Below are 17980 nucleotides of genomic sequence, written 5' to 3' on the forward strand. Positions count from 1 at the left end.
CATTGCGACACTTTGCCTGACAAATAACCCCCCACCTTCTGTCCCTCCCCGTCGCCTGCTGCACTTTTATTATATCATCGCCCCTGCCCCTCCTTCCACGACTCTTCTCCCTCCGAAATGGCATCACTATTCAGACGTCTCTTCTCCTCATCCTCGACATCACCAGCAAACATGGCCGCCACCAAGCAAAAGGTTCAGTCCCTCATCGACGACAACAAGGTCGTCGTCTTTTCAAAGTCCTACTGCCCCTACTGCCGCGCCACAAAGTCCGTCCTCGACGAGATCAACGCCGACTACACCGTCCTCGAGCTCGACCAGATTGGTTAGTCTTTCCCATTCACCTACCAACACTAGCACCCAGACAACTTACTGACACCAATACAGACGACGGCAGCGCCATCCAGGACGCCCTCCACGAGATCACCGGCCAGCGCACCGTCCCCAACAGCTTCATCGCCCAGAAGCACATTGGCGGCAACTCGGACCTGCAGGGCCTGCTCAAGGGCGGCAAGCTCGAGAACCTTCTCAAGGAGGCCGGCGCTCTCAAGGCGTAAGGCACCCACTTTCGTCCTCGGTTCAGAGAGAAAGACAGAAAGAGGGGGCAGACATTGTGTGTTTGATTAGAAACTGGTTGGAGAATGCATACAGCACAGAACACGCTGACGGCTCGACTTCAAGGCCGTCCAAGTTGTAGCTGTTGCTGCAGAATCGTTCAACCCGGTGGGAGTGAGAATGGTGGACGATGATATACCATGGGCTTAAAGGCACAAAGATGGGTGCTTAGACTCTCAAAATACAAGTTTCCAAGAAATGACATTGGCCTTGCTTTTAGCGAGGACCTCGTCTAGTTTGTTGTACATTTTGAGCCGTGACTATTTTCAACTAATTCTACAAATTTCTCTTCATTCCCATTTTTTACACAACCTGCGCGGCAACAGTACCGACAGGTCTCTCGACAAACTCCATGACGCCATCGATAATGCTCTCCCTCGCCGGCGGCGAAGCAACCTTGCTGCCCGCAAGCCAGTTGAGCCATAGCAGCCTCGACACGCGCTCATCCTGCACCCTGCCGACGCTCTGCCTGCCCATGCTCCGCCCATCATCAAAAACGACCTCAAGCTGGCCCTTCTCATCACGGCAGAGCAACAGCTCCTTGTTCTTCTGCACCTTGCCACGGTTAAACAGCCTCTTAAACTCCTTCATCGCTTCGCCAAACGCTTCATCTCCATATGCCTCCTTGTCCGCAGACGACCGCGCCGTGATGGCTCGCACGAACCCATCACGGAGGTGAGGGAAATCGGTATCGCGCACGGGGACGATGCGGAATGCGCTGCGGGTGCCGACCTCCTGCAACAGCGCCGTCCACGTCTCCTCGCCCTCGACGGGGTCGAACAGCTTCTGCTTGAGGCTGTCGCGCTCTGAGGGGACGAGCGTCGTCGCGATGGGGTTAATCTTTTTGGTGAGGTAGTGTTGCAGCTTCGCGACGTCCTGGGTGGCGACGTAGTAGCCGACCATGTATACCTGGATGCTGAGGAAGCTGACGGTGCGGATGCCGAGGCCGACGAGGGTGTATTCTACGCCGTCCGTGTCCTGCACCGTCGCGGCGATGGGCGCTTCCGGGTCGCGGTGGGTTTTGCTTAGGGAGAGGTCAATGGTCCGCGGGAAGTTGGGCACCGTCTTGTTGCCCGTCGGCACGAGCTCTCTGCCGTCTTCGTCGTGGATGACGACCTTGCGCTTGGTGCCGGCCTCGGTGGTGAAGGTCTCTGCCGGCACAGAGGAATCGAGTTGGAAGCTGGCGCGCTCGCTCGTGTTGCTGCCGCTGCCATTGTCGCTGCTACCGGTGTCCTCCGCGGCGTTGCGTTTCTTCTCGGCGGCGAGGGCCTTGCGGAGCTTGTTGGCCGTGTACGCAAACGAGACGATGCCGGCGAGGGCACCGGCGGCGAGGAAGTATGTGCGGTCTCGGTCGTAGCTGGAGCGGGCTTCGCTCAGCTGGCCGAGGTTGAAGCGCTCGACGGGGCGGGAGGGCGAGCTGCGCTGGCGAGAGAAGAGGGTGCGGCGACTAGTTCGGACGGGTGGCTGCGGGTGCGGCAGACCCCTGGGCAGGGCCCGGAGAGTGCGTGGGCGGAACATTGTGGTAGAGGGCGTGAATCTGAGTATTAGGTATGCGAGTATGTGTGTGAGTCGTGTAGGCGGCGAGCGACACTGCGCCTGTGGTTGAAATGGTAGAGTTCACTCGGTACTATGGACCGTGTGGAGGAACAATAGTCGACAAAGGGAAGTGGGCTGATGGAGATTCGAGATTCTTCAGATGGTGCGGGATGGTCGGGCGGGGACAACCGTCAATGATGCAGTACCTTGAACTGTAGACTCGGGCTTGCTAATTCGACTTCGGTGCCGGTCGGGCAGAACGATTCATGGCCTGGTCATGCGGGCAAGTGTAATTTGGCCTATTCGTTTGCACAGACTGGCGAGCTACGAAGGCAATGGAGAGAGTCTGATCGTGACCTGAGGCTTGTGGTCGGGAATTGTCAATGTCAACCGCATGGCAATTGGAGCTATCCCCATTGGATCCAATGCCCCCGATGCCCTGAGAAATTGGAGCACGTCAGCGAGCGAGGCACCTGAGTGGCCGGCGCATAATCGGCCCCTCCGGATGACGTCCTACGGGAAGCTGTCACGTGCCGGTGTCCTCCGTCTTGCTTAGGTAAGGAAAGCTACGTACTGCGGCTCCCTCACTTTTGGCTGTGGTCTGTGCGGATGTCCTCCGACTCCGCCTCCACCTCCGCTTCTCCGCCTCAGATCGCAGTCCCTGGACACAAGGAGGGGAGAGCTTCAGGTGCATCTACTAATATCTGCGACATATGCAAGGTAAAAGTTGATTTACTGTGTCTCAAGGGCTGGACTGGGCCATTTGAAGACTCTGAGTTTTCTATTTTATCCGCGTACAAGATCATGGAAATGTCCTGAATGGAGATGATGGATGTTGTGTTGGAACTAGGTTGTTGGATGCGATCTGACACGGCACATGCATTTGCCCATCTGTTCCACGAGAATGGTCAGGATGCGTAAAAGTCAAAGGAGGAGGATCTAGTCTCTCGATAGTCATGACAGCCGATCCTGCAATCACTCGGTGACTTGATGCTAAGACTTCCAGGGTTCTCGCGCTCAGAGACCACCATTACATCACAACAGGGTTGCACGTCTGTGATCCGAAAATGTGAAATGGGCGAAGCTGAGTGGTCGCTCGTCTGTGGCCGTCTAAGCGCCCACGCGTGATGGCGTCCAGGATCGTGACGGTATCACGCTGGACCGCGAAGCCACCGCTCACTCCCACACGTTGGCCTGGCTGTGTGGGCTGTCACTGGAAGTGTGCGTCTGTCTTGCAAGTAAACCTCGCAGATGGCTAGACCACGGGAGTGCTGCGACTGCGCCGTTGTGATGGTGAGGACGTCGCAATCTGATATTCCTTCCGAGTAGGCTCACCCAACACCGCCAACCAGGTGAAGCCAATCCAACCTCACCTAATGCAGGGCTTTGTTGATGCCCGTCTGAATGACGAATGAGGTGAGACCCAGCCAGGCTGGTCGTCCCCGACGTCTTATCCTCTCCCGCAGACCCTACACACGTTGTCTTTGGTACGCGAGGGGGTTGCTATTCTTGTCCACTGCGGGAGCATTCCTTATTCCCAACTCAATCGGCCTACCCCACCATACCTCGAGGATGTCTCCAGGTCTGTGAACTCGGGTGCCCGGGAGCCTCGTTGACCGAGTACCCAACTACCTGCCCTCCAGTCTGATGATGGGAGAATGGCAGCGCCTAGTATCGACGATTGCGAGCTCTCACTACTTCTCGTATGTGAGCGCCGAAGCTGAATTCGAAAAGCCAAAAGCCGTGGAAGCCCGTCTAAGCCGGCTTGGCATTCACCCAATCTTCCCGTATCCAAGGCTCGACACCACGGACGAGGAAACTAGACGACGCGGCCTACACACCGAAGACGCGAACTCGGCGATCGTAATCACCGATTCCCGACGTCCGACGTCTCCCTTTACAATGCTTGCAAGTGACATGCGGGACATGCCGTCAGATCAATGTGATTGAACGAGTGGTCTTGCAGCCGTCATGCTTTGAAGCAGTCGCCGCAAGATACTAATTGCCCTACGGATTGTAGGTATCAAGGCAGGGATGACCCAGGTGGGAGAATGTCCTTAAAGACCGGAGTGGTCGGGAGTGAAACGGTATCAGGTGCAGAGCAGACCAACGACATTGGTCCTAACATGTTCAACATCCTTGTGCTGAAGTGTGAGGACTCGAGGAGCATCGAGGAAGAAGCCGAGATGGAAACTCAAAAAGAGCATCCTCACGAAACGGCAACAACAAGCTAGGCTAGGGATAAGCTGTCTAGGCTGTCTGGAAGAGCGGACCGCATTACAGTCGAGCATCCGAGGCCCTGACATCCCGTCTCATAAGGCAGGGAGGGTGGGAGGAAATGTCTTGAGACTGTCATTGAGAGCACAATGTATGGGGGCCCGCGTCTGTGCCCCGAGATGCAGCAATGGAGATTGGGTGCCCTGAAGACGAAGCTCGAGCTCAAGTCTGAGCGTGGATGAAGATGGCGCCACGGGTATTTGCTGAAGATTTGGTCTCCGAGAGGCGAAGGGCGAGGAGCGGCAGAGACTCGATAGATAGGTAGCCTTTGGGGGATGCTGTCAGTTGCTAGATGGTCCCCGACGTCAGGGTAACGAGATTAGGTTGGATGTAAGCATGCAGGCAGGCCGACAAGCTCAAGATGTCATGGTTCCTGGTGGGCTCCAGAGGGCCGGTGTTGCATTGATGGTATTGCCGTATTCTGAATATTGACCAATGTGTGTGGAAGCGTTTCCCTCTCGGAGATGATCATCTTCATCATCATACGCCTGGGAAGATTTAGTCAGGACTTGGCACATCATTCTATACTCACGACCTGGGCCAGAGGGAGCTGAAGATAGAGGAAAGAGAAATTAGTCGACTGTCGAGAAAGAATGCCGCGATTCAAGGTAGCACTGCAAAGTACCTTACGTACACTCAGCCAAAACTCTGTTAATGAGAGGGACTGACAAGACGTGCCAGAGGCTGTAGACCATTCCGTCCTTGACGTAGCGTCAGGAACAAGCGACGGCTTCAGTCTCCCTGGCCCGGACCATTCGTGCAATTGTATGTAAATGCCATGGGCTTATTTTGGTGGAGTTGGCGCGAAATGCGGTAATGCAATTCATCGAGTGATTTCCGTAGCAAGTGGAATGTACCTTTTTTTTTTTCTTTTTTTTTTTTTTTTTTTTTTTTTTTTTAAGAAGGGACTTTGCCAGATTGAGTTATGCCGCAGGTTGGGTAAAGTGTAAGGTAGGCGAGACTCGAGTACCGCTTCGCCTGCCATACACAGTAGAGGGTTTTTGTACGGAGTACATGAACGCGCTGTACGACATTCGGTTTGCATAGGGATGCTCTTTCCGCCAGGCACGTTCTGCAACATATTTGGTTGGTTATGACTTCGTGACACAATGCTGTATGTCTCTTGATAGGCAGTATAAGGTACCTTGGAAAGTGAGGTACTTCGAGGGCTAGAGGTAACCTTTTCCATTACAAGCCGCATTAACGCATGGCTCCTTGGGAAAGCGGCATGTTCCATTGATAGCGCCCCACGCTCCACGTCGGGGATATCGTCTCGTCTCCCGTGGTCTGGTTTCGAGTTTGTATATTGATGAGCCAGAAGTTCAGTAAACACAGAAGCTGTGTTCCATAGTCTACAAAGCAACCATGTGCTTTTTATTTTATTTTATGAAGTACCTACACAATTAAGTAACTCCAGAATCATCACCTACCTATCCCGCAACCTCAGGCCCTTTTGTGCCGTCGGCCAATGAGAGATGGTGTCGCCTTCAATGAGAAAGGAAGACGTACTGAAGTAGCGAGGCACTGTGACTGTGTGGACAAGTACTTTGACGACCCCTCTGTTATTCCTCCCCCCGGTCCCTTGTCCTGGTCCCGTCTGGTCCTTCCCAACTTGCGGAACACAACTTCCTCCATTTGGTTGGTACATCGATACATGAGTACATCGATACATCCCCAAGTTTGACTGTGACTCTTCGCATTGCTGCTGTTTCTTCCTGCTTCAACAAGTCAAGCATCCTTTTCTGCTCGGACTCTGCAATCAAATCAACATCAGCAGAAAGTGAATAAAGGGTGCAAAGCGGGAAAGGTCAGAAATACCGGAAAGAGAGGAGAACGACAACTGCAAGGCACAGGAGCAGGTCACGCGTCAACGTTGGGTTTCCCGCCAGCCTTACCTCATGACGCCCACGCCCACGCCCACGCCCACGCCCCAGAGAACTTGACCGGCTCGATCCGACATCCTTTGGATTCTATCCTACGGATGCTCCAGTCTCCTAGAAGTCTAGATTCGGCCCTTGCAAGTGCCACAAAACGAAGCCTAACAAGCACCGCCTGCCCCAGAGCCTACCTATACAGTAGGTAGTATTCGCAGCAACAGCAGCAGCAGCAGCCATCGTCAACTTCGTGCTCGACCAGTTGCCGCGCATCGCACCGCATCGCATTGCATCGCAGGTTCCCGGTCTACTGCCAGCCTTCAGCCTCCCCCTTCCACCTCCCATCACCGCCGCATCTTCCTCCGCCATCAACAGCTCCACGCAGCAGGCGACACACGTCGAGCACCAGAGACCTGCCTCCCGCACCACCCAAAAGCAAGGTACCTACACACATCCTAGGTCCCAGCCCTCCGTCCCCTGGTTTCCACTTCCAGCCCAGCCGCCGCCCAGCCCAGCCAGCCCTCCGAGAGCCCAAGGCCCTTGGCCCAAGGGTGTCACATCCCTCCGCTCCCTTTCTCCACAGCTCCAAAGTCACTGCTAACATTTCGCTGAGCTACAGCCTAGGTATCCGTACAAGACACACAGAGTCCACTTCACACGCGAACGCCCGCCCATCCGCAAGCTGGGAGCCTGCGACCACGGCCGCTCAGGGTGCTCTAGCCTCACTCGCCCCGTCGTCATTGTCACCCGCCCTGTCGGTCACTGTCGCTGCCACCACGAACTGCCCACTGCTTAGGCACAGCACAGCACAGCACCGCACCGCACCGCACGGCATCACTTCAGGCCCTCCTGCTTGCTTTGCTTCGCTTCACTGCAACAGAAACAGGGAGAGAGACGGTGCTGCAAAACCTGAATCACGATTCACCGCAAACGCAACCGCAGCCCACGCACCACCTACTGCCACCCAACGACCCTGTGCCCCGTGGTTACCTTTCAGTCTCTTGTCTCGCGACGCGAACTCTCGACCTGATCTTTGTCTCCCTCTCCAGTCTACTCCCATCGACGACACGACTTCAGACCAACTTATCCCAATCGAGAATACAATTCTATTCCTCTAGCCGCCGTCTCCGACAATAACCCTCGTCTCTCCCTAGCAGTCTTGTCTGCTACGAATACTCTTTTCTCTTTCTCTCCGTTGCCTTGGCACTCCGTTCCGTCGCACAAAATACCTTCCGCGCCCTCGCCCTGCACCACAAAACGCACCAGCACGGGTACTTGCTCCTGTACAGCCTGTGTTCCGTACTGCCATCCCCGTTTATGTGCTGAGGCAGTAGTCGACACACACACAACTACAAAGTACACACACCAGAGAGGTACCGGACTCACAACAGACTTAGCGTCAGCCTGCCTCCTTGTCCCGGCTCCCCCCTCCACTGTCGGAGCCTCTCCATTTCCACCTTCCGTGGGTCAGGCGTCAGTGTCAGTATTCCAGTGTTCCATCGGCCTCGTGGGAACTAGTTCGCCTTTCCAACCCTCGCTCTGGTGACAAATCCCCGCCATTCATTCTGCCAACCTGACGAAACCCGACAACCCTACAAACTACATCACGACGACAAAAACACCAACGGCGCCTACGATTTACGACTAGCGACTCGAGATCGCTTGCCATAGTCCACGAACTTTCTCCAACCGGGGATCCGAACCCCCTTTCCCTCTCCTCTGACCGAATTCACGCGAATCCACGATCCGCCGACCGTTTGCTCCCTTGCTCGCACATCGCAGCCGCCCATCATGAGGCCCGCTGCCCCCTCAATAGAGATCATGGCTACACAGTCAGCCACTCCGGACTCGCGATCCTCGTCGTCCACAAACTCGCCACTCCCTGCCGACAATGAGGAGTCAGACTTCTTCATCGCCGGCAACGATTCCCAATCATCACTCGGCGTCCCCAACATCGAGGACATGCAGGTTAGCGATGATCCGTGCCAACCCGCTGTCAACCGGCTCCCTAGCGAGATCCTCATCTCCATCTTCGCCAAGCTCAACAACTCAAACGACCTCTTCAACTGCATGCTGACATGCAAGCGATGGGCTAAGAACTCTGTCGACTTGCTGTGGCATCGCCCCGCCTGCACAAACTGGAAGAATCATTCGTCCATTTGCCTTACTCTGCAACTAGAGACGCCCTTCTTCGCATACCGCGACTTCATCAAGCGTCTCAACCTTGCTGCCGGTGGTCTCGCAGATAAGATCAGCGATGGCAGTGTCATGCCTCTGTCCGTGTGCACTCGTGTCGAGCGACTCACTCTGACCAACTGCCGCAACCTCACCGACCAGGGCTTGACCAAGTTGGTGGAAAACAGCTCCTCGTTGCTTGCCCTTGACATCTCAGGCGACGAGCACATCACAGACGTCTCTATCCAAACTATCGCCGAGCACTGCAAGAGGTTACAGGGTCTCAACATTTCTGGCTGCCGCTTGATCACCAACGACAGCATGATACAGCTTGCTGAGAACTGCCGGTTCATCAAGAGGGTATGTTTGCTCTTTGCTTCCCTTGCTCCTTTGCCTATTTTTTCTCCCTGCAGGCCTGGCCTGTATGCGCTTCGCGCTTGGCTTTCGCGCCCCGCATTGTGTTTTGGACATTCGCTGACATGACTCTCTTCTCCAACAGCTCAAACTCAACGATTGTGCTCAACTGCAAGACAATGCCATCCTTGCATTTGCCGAGAACTGCCCGAATATCCTCGAAATCGACTTGCACCAGTGTGCTCAGATCGGCAATGAGCCCATCACTGCCCTCATCTCAAAGGGCCAGTCCCTCCGCGAGCTTCGGCTGGCAGGCTGTGAGCTCATCGACGACAGCGCCTTCTTGACTCTGCCCCTGGCCAAGACCTACGATCACCTGCGCATTCTCGACTTGACATCTTGCGCCAGGCTGACGGATCAGTCGGTGCAGAAGATTATTGATGCTGCACCACGCCTCCGCAATCTGGTGCTGGCCAAGTGCCGTAACATCACCGACGTTGCCGTGAATGCCATCTCAAAACTCGGCAAGAACTTGCATTATTTGCACCTTGGTCACTGTGGCCATATCACCGACGAGGCCGTCAAACGCCTCGTGCAGCAATGCAATCGTATACGGTACATTGATCTGGGATGCTGCATTAACCTCACCGACGACTCCGTCACCAAACTGGCACAACTTCCTAAGCTCAAGAGAATCGGTCTCGTCAAGTGCAGTAGTATCACCGACGAGTCCGTGTTCGCGCTCGCTCGCGCCAACCATCGCCCCCGGGCACGCCGCGATGCGCATGGCAACATTGATGAATACTATTCGTCCAGCCTCGAAAGAGTCCATCTCAGCTACTGCACCAACCTTACACTCAAGGCATGTTGTCGCCCCACGTAAAGTTGCCGATTCCGCACACTAACATTATCGTAGAGCATCATCAAATTGCTCAACTACTGCCCACGCCTGACCCATCTCAGTTTGACAGGGGTCACCGCTTTCCTCAGAGAAGAATTCGCCGAGTTCTGCCGACCTCCTCCGCCTGGTAAGCCATATCCGTTCCTCGTTGTTGGTGTACAGATAAACTAACAAGACGTGCACAGAATTCACGGATCATCAGCGAGGCGTCTTTTGTGTTTTCTCTGGCGTCGGCGTCACGAAGCTCCGCGACTATCTCAACACCTCTCCCGAATACGAGGGTCTTCGCGACTCTCCTGGTCCTCGCTTCCCAGGGCTCTCGAGCTTCCCTGCACGTCGAGCCGCCGATCCCCGCGCAACGGCCGCACACGCTGGACAGACCAACGGGGATGTTGAAGTTGACGAAGCGGAGGTGCCGGAGGACGACGAGTTTGAAGGTCTTGACGGCAGTGAAATGGCAGTGGATGGTCAGCCCTTGTTGGCACAAAACCTTGTGAACGGCAATGCCCAAAACGGTGTGCCTCCGCCCCCGCCGAACCATGTGCCTCCGGCCGGCGCTGTGCCCATGTTCGCCCAACCACTTGGACAGGCTCCCTTGTTGTTCAGCCCTACCAGCCCCAGCTTTCCGCAGTCAACTCGTTCACCGACGGCCGGGGGCCCGACAAATCACCCGCCGCCTTTGGTCATCTCGAGCCACTACTCCCCGACGAGTGCCGGACCCAGCACATCGACTGCAAACGCACTCTCGCCGCAAGGCACCAACCTTGGCTTCCCCGCATACACGAATCGGAGACCCGCACCACTTGGTGCCAGCACGGCATCAATGGAAGCGTCAATGTTGAGCCCCGTGTCGCATCGCAGTCGGCCGGCGAGTGTTATCTCCATGGAGGCGTCTATGCTGGGACCTCTGGACCCGGATATGATTGAGCCTACCACACCAAACGGACAACAGCAGCATTGATAAGCGAGAGGGCGTTGAAGCAGGCTCGTATATCCTTTGGGGGAAGCGGTTGGAGACTATGATACGCTGGCATGAGATACGCAACGACAATATACCCAGGAGCGCGCGGGGAAACACCGGTACACAGAGGATTTGGAACAGGCAAGGTATCGGTTACCCTTTTTAACGCTTGGTTGGACTTTTTTTGGGGGGGTCCATGTAGCCTTTTGGCATTGTTTGGCAACGGTCTAAAGGATGCGTGCGACAAGCACAAGAGTATTCTATCTCGCGGATGGCTGTGCTTGGTTGTGGCCCTTTTGGCAGTCCTAGCTAGGCTTGAGATCAACACACGTTGGCCGTTTAGAGGCCATTCTCATCGACCTGTTATTAGTCGGTGATAGACTATGGATGTTTCATTTCACTCTGTCCTCTCTGAGATTAGGAGCAACACGGCATACTGTAGGGGGGGCAAGGTTAGTTCGGCCTCGAGGCCGCGATATCAAATTAGCAAAGCATTGACATGGAATTGAAGTATTTGCTCGACCTGTACGCAATTTCTTTCTCTCTTTTCATATAAACTTGACGTTCCCGCCCATACTAAACGAATCGCAGGTGCGAATGGCATTGAAAAAGTTGTCCATCCCTGGAAGAATCCCAGAATATCTGATTTGATAGAACCGCTGTCTCCTCGCTATGCTATGCTAGCTATCCGCTATGACGATGTGAACCATTTGACTCCTGAGGCCCCGTGTGCCATGGTAATCGCATTTTCCGCCTCTCCAACCCTGGAAACTGGAAAGACGATGCATTCAGAATAGGCATGAAGCATATCTGCCCCATCATCCTCCCCCCCCCCCTTTACCAGAAGCCAGGAATGATTGGTCCGCCGTCCTGGACCGACTCCGCAAGCTTCTTGGCCACGAAGCAGTGCACCAGATCCCTCGACGCCAAGGCATCTTCCAGGCTGTCGTGACCGACCCTACCCTTTTGGATGTCACGACCAAGCATCTCGGATGTCAGCGCCTTGAGGGAGAGCCCGCCGCCCTTGCGCTTCTGGGGCTTCCTCTCGGCGAGACCTCCTCCCTCCTCGGTCTTTTCTAAGGATTCGGGCTTATCAAATGAGATTAGGTCTTCTTCCTCCAAGTTGACGCCGCCTTCGGCGACGGCTTCAGCAGCGGCCTCAGCGGCAGCTTTCTCGGCCTCTTTATTGACTCTCTCCTCCTCCTCCGCTTCCAGTCTCTCAGTTTCGGCCCGCACGTTAGTAGCGAGAATCAAGGAGTCCACCACCTTGGGGTGAATCCATCGCAGTGATGCGAGGTCGTTGTGGACGGCGTGTCCGACGACAATGGTCTCGGCGCTCACCCACTCCCACACGGCGGCCCTGACGTTGGCCAGCCCGCCAGTGATACACTTGCCCTTTGATCGCGCAGCCTGCATGTCTTGGCGGGAGACACCCGAGAAGCGCGTGTTGTAGTGCGCCATGCGGACCTGCGGGTAGACGAGGCTGTCGAGGAGGATCTCTGATGTGAAGTAGTCGACGAGGGTGACGCGGATGAGCTCGGATTCTCCGTCGTAGGCCACGCCCATTTCGCAGTCCATGGCGACGGCGAGACGCGGCGCCCTCTGAGCGGACGGCACGGTGTCAGTTCCCAGGTTCAGGAGGGCGTGAGTCGGGGTTTTGTGGAATTGGTGACGGTCGTGGATTTCACCCGAGGGATAGTTCCGAACGAGGTGCTCTGGAGCGTATGTGCAGCCTGGCTCGGAAACGTGGACTCTGCAGCAGTTCCAGCGCTATAGGCGTCAGCTCGGTTTGACAAACGGAATGAAGGTGAAAAGAGATGGAAAATTACCATATTTATGACGCGGCCGGTGTGATACTGACACTTAAGAACCGGCTTTGCGGGCTTCTCGTCCCCTCTTGCGCCCTCGGGCTCCTCGTCGGCTATGGAAGAAGATCTGGTGAACGTTTTGGTCTTGGGCTGAACAGATGAGGACTTCGCATCGGCGTGTGGCCCTTTCGCATTCGATTTGAATTTGTTCCTGTTGTTGGAGCCTGCCTTAAAGTCAGTATCGTGATGGCGATGGTGAGGAATGACGTGGGGTCTGGAAGAGAAGAGCGGCTGATGCACAAATACTCACAGCGGAGGTTGCATCTGCGGCATCGCTTCTTATCGTCAATATCTCTCTCAGACAGTGGATTGAGGATGAAGCCGCTCTTGATGAGGATGTCTTTCCGATGGGCCATTGATCGGAGATGGTAGAGGTAGCTCTGGGTCGGCTCGATGACGAGGGACGGGGCCCCATACGGGTTTTGGGGTTGCTGGTAGAAAGCCATCTTGGTTGATGGTCCTGTCACCGACGACACCGTACTGCTTGTTTCTGTTCACGGTATCGAGGCTGTATAGGGAACAATTATCGTTGGTGGCTATTCGTCAAGCTGCGTCGATGAGTCGCCAACGCCAAAGAATGATGATGAAGAGTGTGCGGCGGTTGAGGCGGTGATGAATGAGCGTCGTCCAGACGCGACCTCCAGACTTTGAAGAATCAAAATGAAGCAGGTAGCTTCTGCAAGTTGACAAATCAGTGGTTATGGAAGGCAGAAGGTGAGGTTTTGATGCGGCAGCTGCGAAGGTGAGAAGTGAAGTGAGAGGTGAAATGAGAGGTGAAATGAGATGAAGTGAAGTGAAGGCAGGTTCGGGTTCAGCGCAGCGGCAGGCAGCGGAGGGAGGGATCCTGCAGCCAATTGTCTCTCATCTCATGTCGCGCGTCCCGTTTGGTCGTTTGCTCTTTCTCGCCAGTCACGCGCATGCCCGCGTTTTCTTCTCTTTCTGTCTATCTACTTCTTTCCCATCTTGTTCCGTTGGTTCACGTTGTTTCCTGAATGAGTATTTCCACTTGCAGGTGAGGCACACTGACGATGAATTTGGGGAAATCACAAGCCCCACTTTGGCTACCTGATGACCGGACGATATATCTGAACAAAAGGCTGGTACTGTTGGTGATGTGTGTATAAGTAAGTAGTCACTCTACTTTTCATATGGTCGCAATTATTCTCAATCTCAAAAGCCGACTATGAGTCTCGATGGAAAGAGTTTGACATGGTCGGAATGTTGAATAGCTGGCTACTAAGGGGCGAGTTGCTTTGCTGCGCGTCATACATGAGGGGCCAAAGGCTGTGCCTTTCACTACCACAGCTCGTCCGTCACGTTGGCCCGTAGCTATTTGCTATTTTCTATTGAGCCGTCTCCTGCTACAATTGTTGGAGTAATATCCCAAGTCGAGCCTTACTCTCAGGTGAACTCTGCGTTGGACAGCGATCCTGGTTGTAGTTGGTGAGTTACCCAGTCAGTAGGTCATTGGCTCTTGGAATTGAAATTATAAAATTGAAAGAGAAAAATTGAGAAATGCCCTTCACAAGCCGAAACAGAGAAAAATCACGTAGAAAGTGAGTTGAAATTGGCCGAATATCATTTCAAGGCCTTGAAAGTAAGCCCGGAGCCCCCCACCGGTATTGTATAAGGGTGTCGTGGTGGAAGATTAAAGTTGCCATCGCGCTTAGAAAAACCCCAAGAGCCCCAGGGTATGGGAAATGTCCAACTTTGCTATGCCGCAGCGCCTGTCGGAGGGGTGAACAAGGCCTGGCATCGCCGTCTTATCAGAGTCCATGTTTCAGCCATTCATGACATTTCTGGTATGAGCGTCGAGACAAGTCAAGTTCACGCTCCACAGTGGTTGATTCGGTTCGCATGCAGGAGGCCACCCGAGACTGGCAGACGTCATAGACCGATGAGGCTTGACAATAGGCGCATCCTGTGGACTTCTATGAACAGCATAATCGAGTAAACCATATAGGAGTTGATTAGGGAAGTAGGGTCAGATGACCCGGTAGTGGTTGGGCTCTCTCTTGACGAGGATCTTAGCCCCCTACAGCTCGTAGAGCGAGCCTGCGTATGAGGGAAACCGCATACCTCTAGCATAAGCGGAATAGAACGGGACGGGACTATCGCAAGCCAGAGTGTGGTCTGCTTCTCTGGCAACAGCTGTTGACTCTCCAATCAGCTTACCCCGCCATTCTGCTCACCCACATGGTGGGATAAATTGGTGATCATCTCGGTAAAGCCCCCTTCACCGAATCTCACCAAGCTCACCTTGACCCGCTTGTTTACCCCAACTGCTGGCCCTACCTGTCGACGTTAATTCGACCCACTCAAACGCGCTCTCACGTCCGCGCGTCGAGGCTTCCCTCAAAACAATGCGCTAGAATTCTTTACATCATCTCCGACCACACCGTATCCATAAGCACAGAAATCTAGTGAAAACGATTACGGCGGCCAGAAGCGGCTGATGGCTCATATCCCCAAATATCGCCGAGCAGCCAAAGTCTTTACACCATTGCGGAAGCCGGTGACCTCTAGCACGGTAACTCTTGCAGATGTGATTGGGAGACGACGATCCCTTCTGCCTCGATCCACCGAGTCAATGTACCAGGCGCTGGATACATCGATGTCTTCCAAGCTCAGATGAAGCGAAAAGGGACTTACTGGAATTACTAGCCTCTCTTCTGTCGTCTGCCATGCCACTGTTCGAACCCTAGGTTGAGTGTCGACCTCAGTGAAGTCTTCCAAGGAGTTACGCTTTCCATAGTACATAACCATTCGTGCCCAGCTAGAGTGGTCAACGAAGTCCGCAGGTAACTCAACCATGAGGCCACGAAGGCAAAAGGGAACGATGCACGCATCTTCCCTCTCGTCCACCCAGAAACGTCGACTGACCTTAACGGGTTTCCTGAAATGATCACGGCAACCTAGACGATGGACAGTAAGCACCAACTCCTATCCTACCAACAATGCAGTGGCTGACAACATTTAACCATAGCTAGTGTATTGATGGGTATTCGTAAGGCTCTAAAAGTCAATACCAATGGTGTTAGCGGCGATGTCTTGAGGCATCAGATATAGTGCTTGACCTGCGGGCACCCGGATGATATAATTTGATTCTTGGGACTTCAGCCCACTTGGGATGCTGGCGGCGGCACTCACGGTCAAGACTCGTCGATCATCTGCTGCACAGCATTATGTAGCTTGGCCCGCAGTTGACCACCGCACTCGGTGATCACAGAGTAATGCCTACGTGCTTGCGGTACTTGCGTGATTGATCACTAGAAAGTATACGCACATAGACCTAACGGGCGGTAAAACACACGACCAGTCGCCAGTATCATCACTACCTTGGCTGTATCCCCTTCTTTATCGCCGCCACCCTCAACGCTCCTGGTGTATTCAATGCAGTTCATACCAGGGGAAGTGGGGATTAGGCAGGCTGATCTGACCAAAATCATGCTACCTTGGCCCCTTGTGATTGATCCCACCTGAATCCCCGCCTCTCAGGACTAACATCACAACAATCGTCTCCCAGAACAGCAACACGACCCTCAATCAACCACCACATCCCACCATATCAACGATACCTTGTTCGCGACACCACCAACAGAACTTACCAGGTCAATGGCCAGGGAGAATCTATCAGTGACCAGTTGAGATTCAGAGAATGGTAGAGTCTCAAACCACCATGCACAACGAAACCAAAGATAGCAAGACTAGGGATGTGGTCACTTCTTCCATCGGCACTGCAGTTTCTCCTACATAAACTGCCGTGATGATCTTTGAGGAGACAACGCTAACTTGCACAGGTCTTTGAATCATGGCAATATATTCGACAGGAACTACAATACCCTTCATATAGTATCCAATCTGTAAGTCTGGAAGGAAAGGCCATTATCAATACGTACACTTTCCACAGTATGAACAGCTCTCGGAACAGGCTGTATAGTCACCTTCGCCATCGCTCCACTGAAGTCCATCCTCACCATCCGTACTCGGGCCATCCTGTGTATCATCTCCAGCTAGCCACATTGCCCACTCTTCATTGACTTCACTAGAGAATGCGGAAGATAGTCCAGGGCACTGGTTCCGAATCTCGAGCTTGTCGAGCTGTTGGCGGCTGAGCTCAAGCCTGTCATTCCTCTGTGCACGAGCAAGGCGGACAATGTGAGACAGGAGCGCCGCTAGTCGAGAGAGCTCCGGGTTCTTCGATATCTCCCAGGCTTTGACCTCCTGAACCACATCCATGACCTCAATATCCTTGAACGTGCCCCTATCATGGTAGGCCAGGATGAAGTTAGGAATCTGGGCAACCCATAAACGCGGAAGTTCCTCGCCAAGGAAATCACTGCCTTTGCGCTTAACTGACCGAGTCTTGAGATCAAAAACTGCACATTGGGGCACCTCAAACCCGCCACTCTTCAGTTGTACTTGCTGAGATTGGTCTTGCGGACTCCCTGGTGCCGTCTCCTTGACTTTGAGGTTTTCGATCAGGCTGCCGACTGAAACGTTTTCAACAAAGGCGGTGCGGGTATCGTTCGTAGAGGAGCCTTGTTTATGTTGGAGGTAGCCATCACCCTCGTGACGAATAAGGCAACGAAGCCCCCCAAAGTCGTATTGAATAATCCGCTGATGAGATGTTGAACCGCGGACTTCAGAATCCCAAGTCGTGTAAGCCTCTGGAAACTTGTGCCCGTAGCCCCTGACATCAGACATTGTCTCTTTCGGGGAATTTTCCCTACGGATTAGGTGGACAGCATCGCCAACCACCTCGAGGAGCATCCGGAAGGGTCTCTCGTCACCTCGGATGAAGCGGAGCAAGTTCCCGATGGTACTACCGCAGGCAACGATGTCAACGGGCCTGGGAGAGGGCTCGGGGTGTGCCATCAGGATAGCTTGGATGGCGGGCTCCATCGGATGAGCTGGGTGTCGAGCAGCGTTCTTGTCACGGTAATAGACACCGTCGTCTTCTGACAGTTGTCGAGGTTCCGCGAGGGGTGTCCATCTGGGTGGCGCACCTGAATTCATTAATACCACCATGCCCTCGGACGAGTACAGTAGCACTACTCACCTGGGACGATGATTGACGGCGATGTCCTGTCCAGCCAGTTATACGACGCGACAAGCTGGCAGCCCGTCACCCGGGCAGTTGATTCAAACTCCAAGGCAGGCTTAGACAGTTCTGCTACACTGACAGTCTCTACGAGTGGCCCGAATGGTGGCGCCGGCCATGTCGTCGAAGGTTCTGACCGCCGCCATCGCGGGTTTCTTTGAAGCTGGTCATGTTTCTGTCGTCGATACATTACTTGGTGCAGGAACGGAGGACTTTGAAGAGCCAGTAAACTAGATGGGAACTATGAAAGAATCAGAAACGACGAAATAGTTGGTAACCATGTTGATTTTTAACCTCTTTTAGATGGCGACTCGCTCT

The 17980-nt window shown here is 54.1% G+C and overlaps 7 protein-coding genes across 7 annotated transcripts; 4 read left to right on the forward strand and 3 right to left on the reverse strand.

Moving 5' to 3' along the window:
• Positions 1–117: 117 nt before the first annotated feature.
• Positions 118–554, forward strand: CPAR01_12198 (glutaredoxin; the record flags this gene model as incomplete). The annotated part of the gene is made up of 2 exons (XM_060496456.1): positions 118–322; positions 385–554. The coding sequence occupies 2 exons, from the start codon at positions 118–120 to the stop codon at positions 552–554; spliced, it is 375 nt and encodes a 124-aa protein (XP_060345241.1).
• Positions 555–915: 361 nt separating this feature from the next.
• CPAR01_12199 (chalcone-flavanone isomerase) lies at positions 916–2130 on the reverse strand (the record flags this gene model as incomplete). The annotated part of the gene is made up of 1 exon (XM_060496457.1): positions 916–2130. The coding sequence occupies one exon, from the start codon at positions 2128–2130 to the stop codon at positions 916–918; it is 1215 nt and encodes a 404-aa protein (XP_060345242.1).
• Positions 2131–4199: 2069 nt separating this feature from the next.
• Positions 4200–4382, forward strand: CPAR01_12200 (uncharacterized protein; the record flags this gene model as incomplete). Its single annotated transcript, XM_060496458.1, has 1 exon — positions 4200–4382. One exon carries the CDS (start codon positions 4200–4202, stop codon positions 4380–4382), a length of 183 nt encoding a protein of 60 aa, XP_060345243.1.
• A 1697-nt stretch (positions 4383–6079) lies between these two features.
• On the forward strand, positions 6080–7417 carry CPAR01_12201 (uncharacterized protein; the record flags this gene model as incomplete). The annotated part of the gene is made up of 2 exons (XM_060496459.1): positions 6080–6083; positions 6759–7417. The coding sequence occupies 2 exons, from the start codon at positions 6080–6082 to the stop codon at positions 7415–7417; spliced, it is 663 nt and encodes a 220-aa protein (XP_060345244.1).
• A 673-nt stretch (positions 7418–8090) lies between these two features.
• On the forward strand, positions 8091–10690 carry CPAR01_12202 (F-box domain-containing protein; the record flags this gene model as incomplete). Its single annotated transcript, XM_060496460.1, has 4 exons — positions 8091–8834; positions 8974–9707; positions 9792–9856; positions 9915–10690. 4 exons carry the CDS (start codon positions 8091–8093, stop codon positions 10688–10690), a joined length of 2319 nt encoding a protein of 772 aa, XP_060345245.1.
• An 837-nt stretch (positions 10691–11527) lies between these two features.
• CPAR01_12203 (RNA exonuclease) lies at positions 11528–13004 on the reverse strand (the record flags this gene model as incomplete). Its single annotated transcript, XM_060496461.1, has 3 exons — positions 11528–12460; positions 12520–12722; positions 12809–13004. 3 exons carry the CDS (start codon positions 13002–13004, stop codon positions 11528–11530), a joined length of 1332 nt encoding a protein of 443 aa, XP_060345246.1.
• Positions 13005–16446: 3442 nt separating this feature from the next.
• Positions 16447–17852, reverse strand: CPAR01_12204 (geranylgeranyl pyrophosphate synthetase; the record flags this gene model as incomplete). The annotated part of the gene is made up of 2 exons (XM_060496462.1): positions 16447–17567; positions 17621–17852. 2 exons carry the CDS (start codon positions 17850–17852, stop codon positions 16447–16449), a joined length of 1353 nt encoding a protein of 450 aa, XP_060345247.1.
• Between the last annotated feature and the right edge of the window lie 128 nt (positions 17853–17980).

The sequence above is a fragment of the Colletotrichum paranaense genome (assembly GCF_030867605.1).
Source record: "Colletotrichum paranaense strain IMI 384185 chromosome Unknown Scaffold_10.1, whole genome shotgun sequence".
Lineage (NCBI taxonomy): Eukaryota > Fungi > Ascomycota > Sordariomycetes > Glomerellales > Glomerellaceae > Colletotrichum > Colletotrichum paranaense.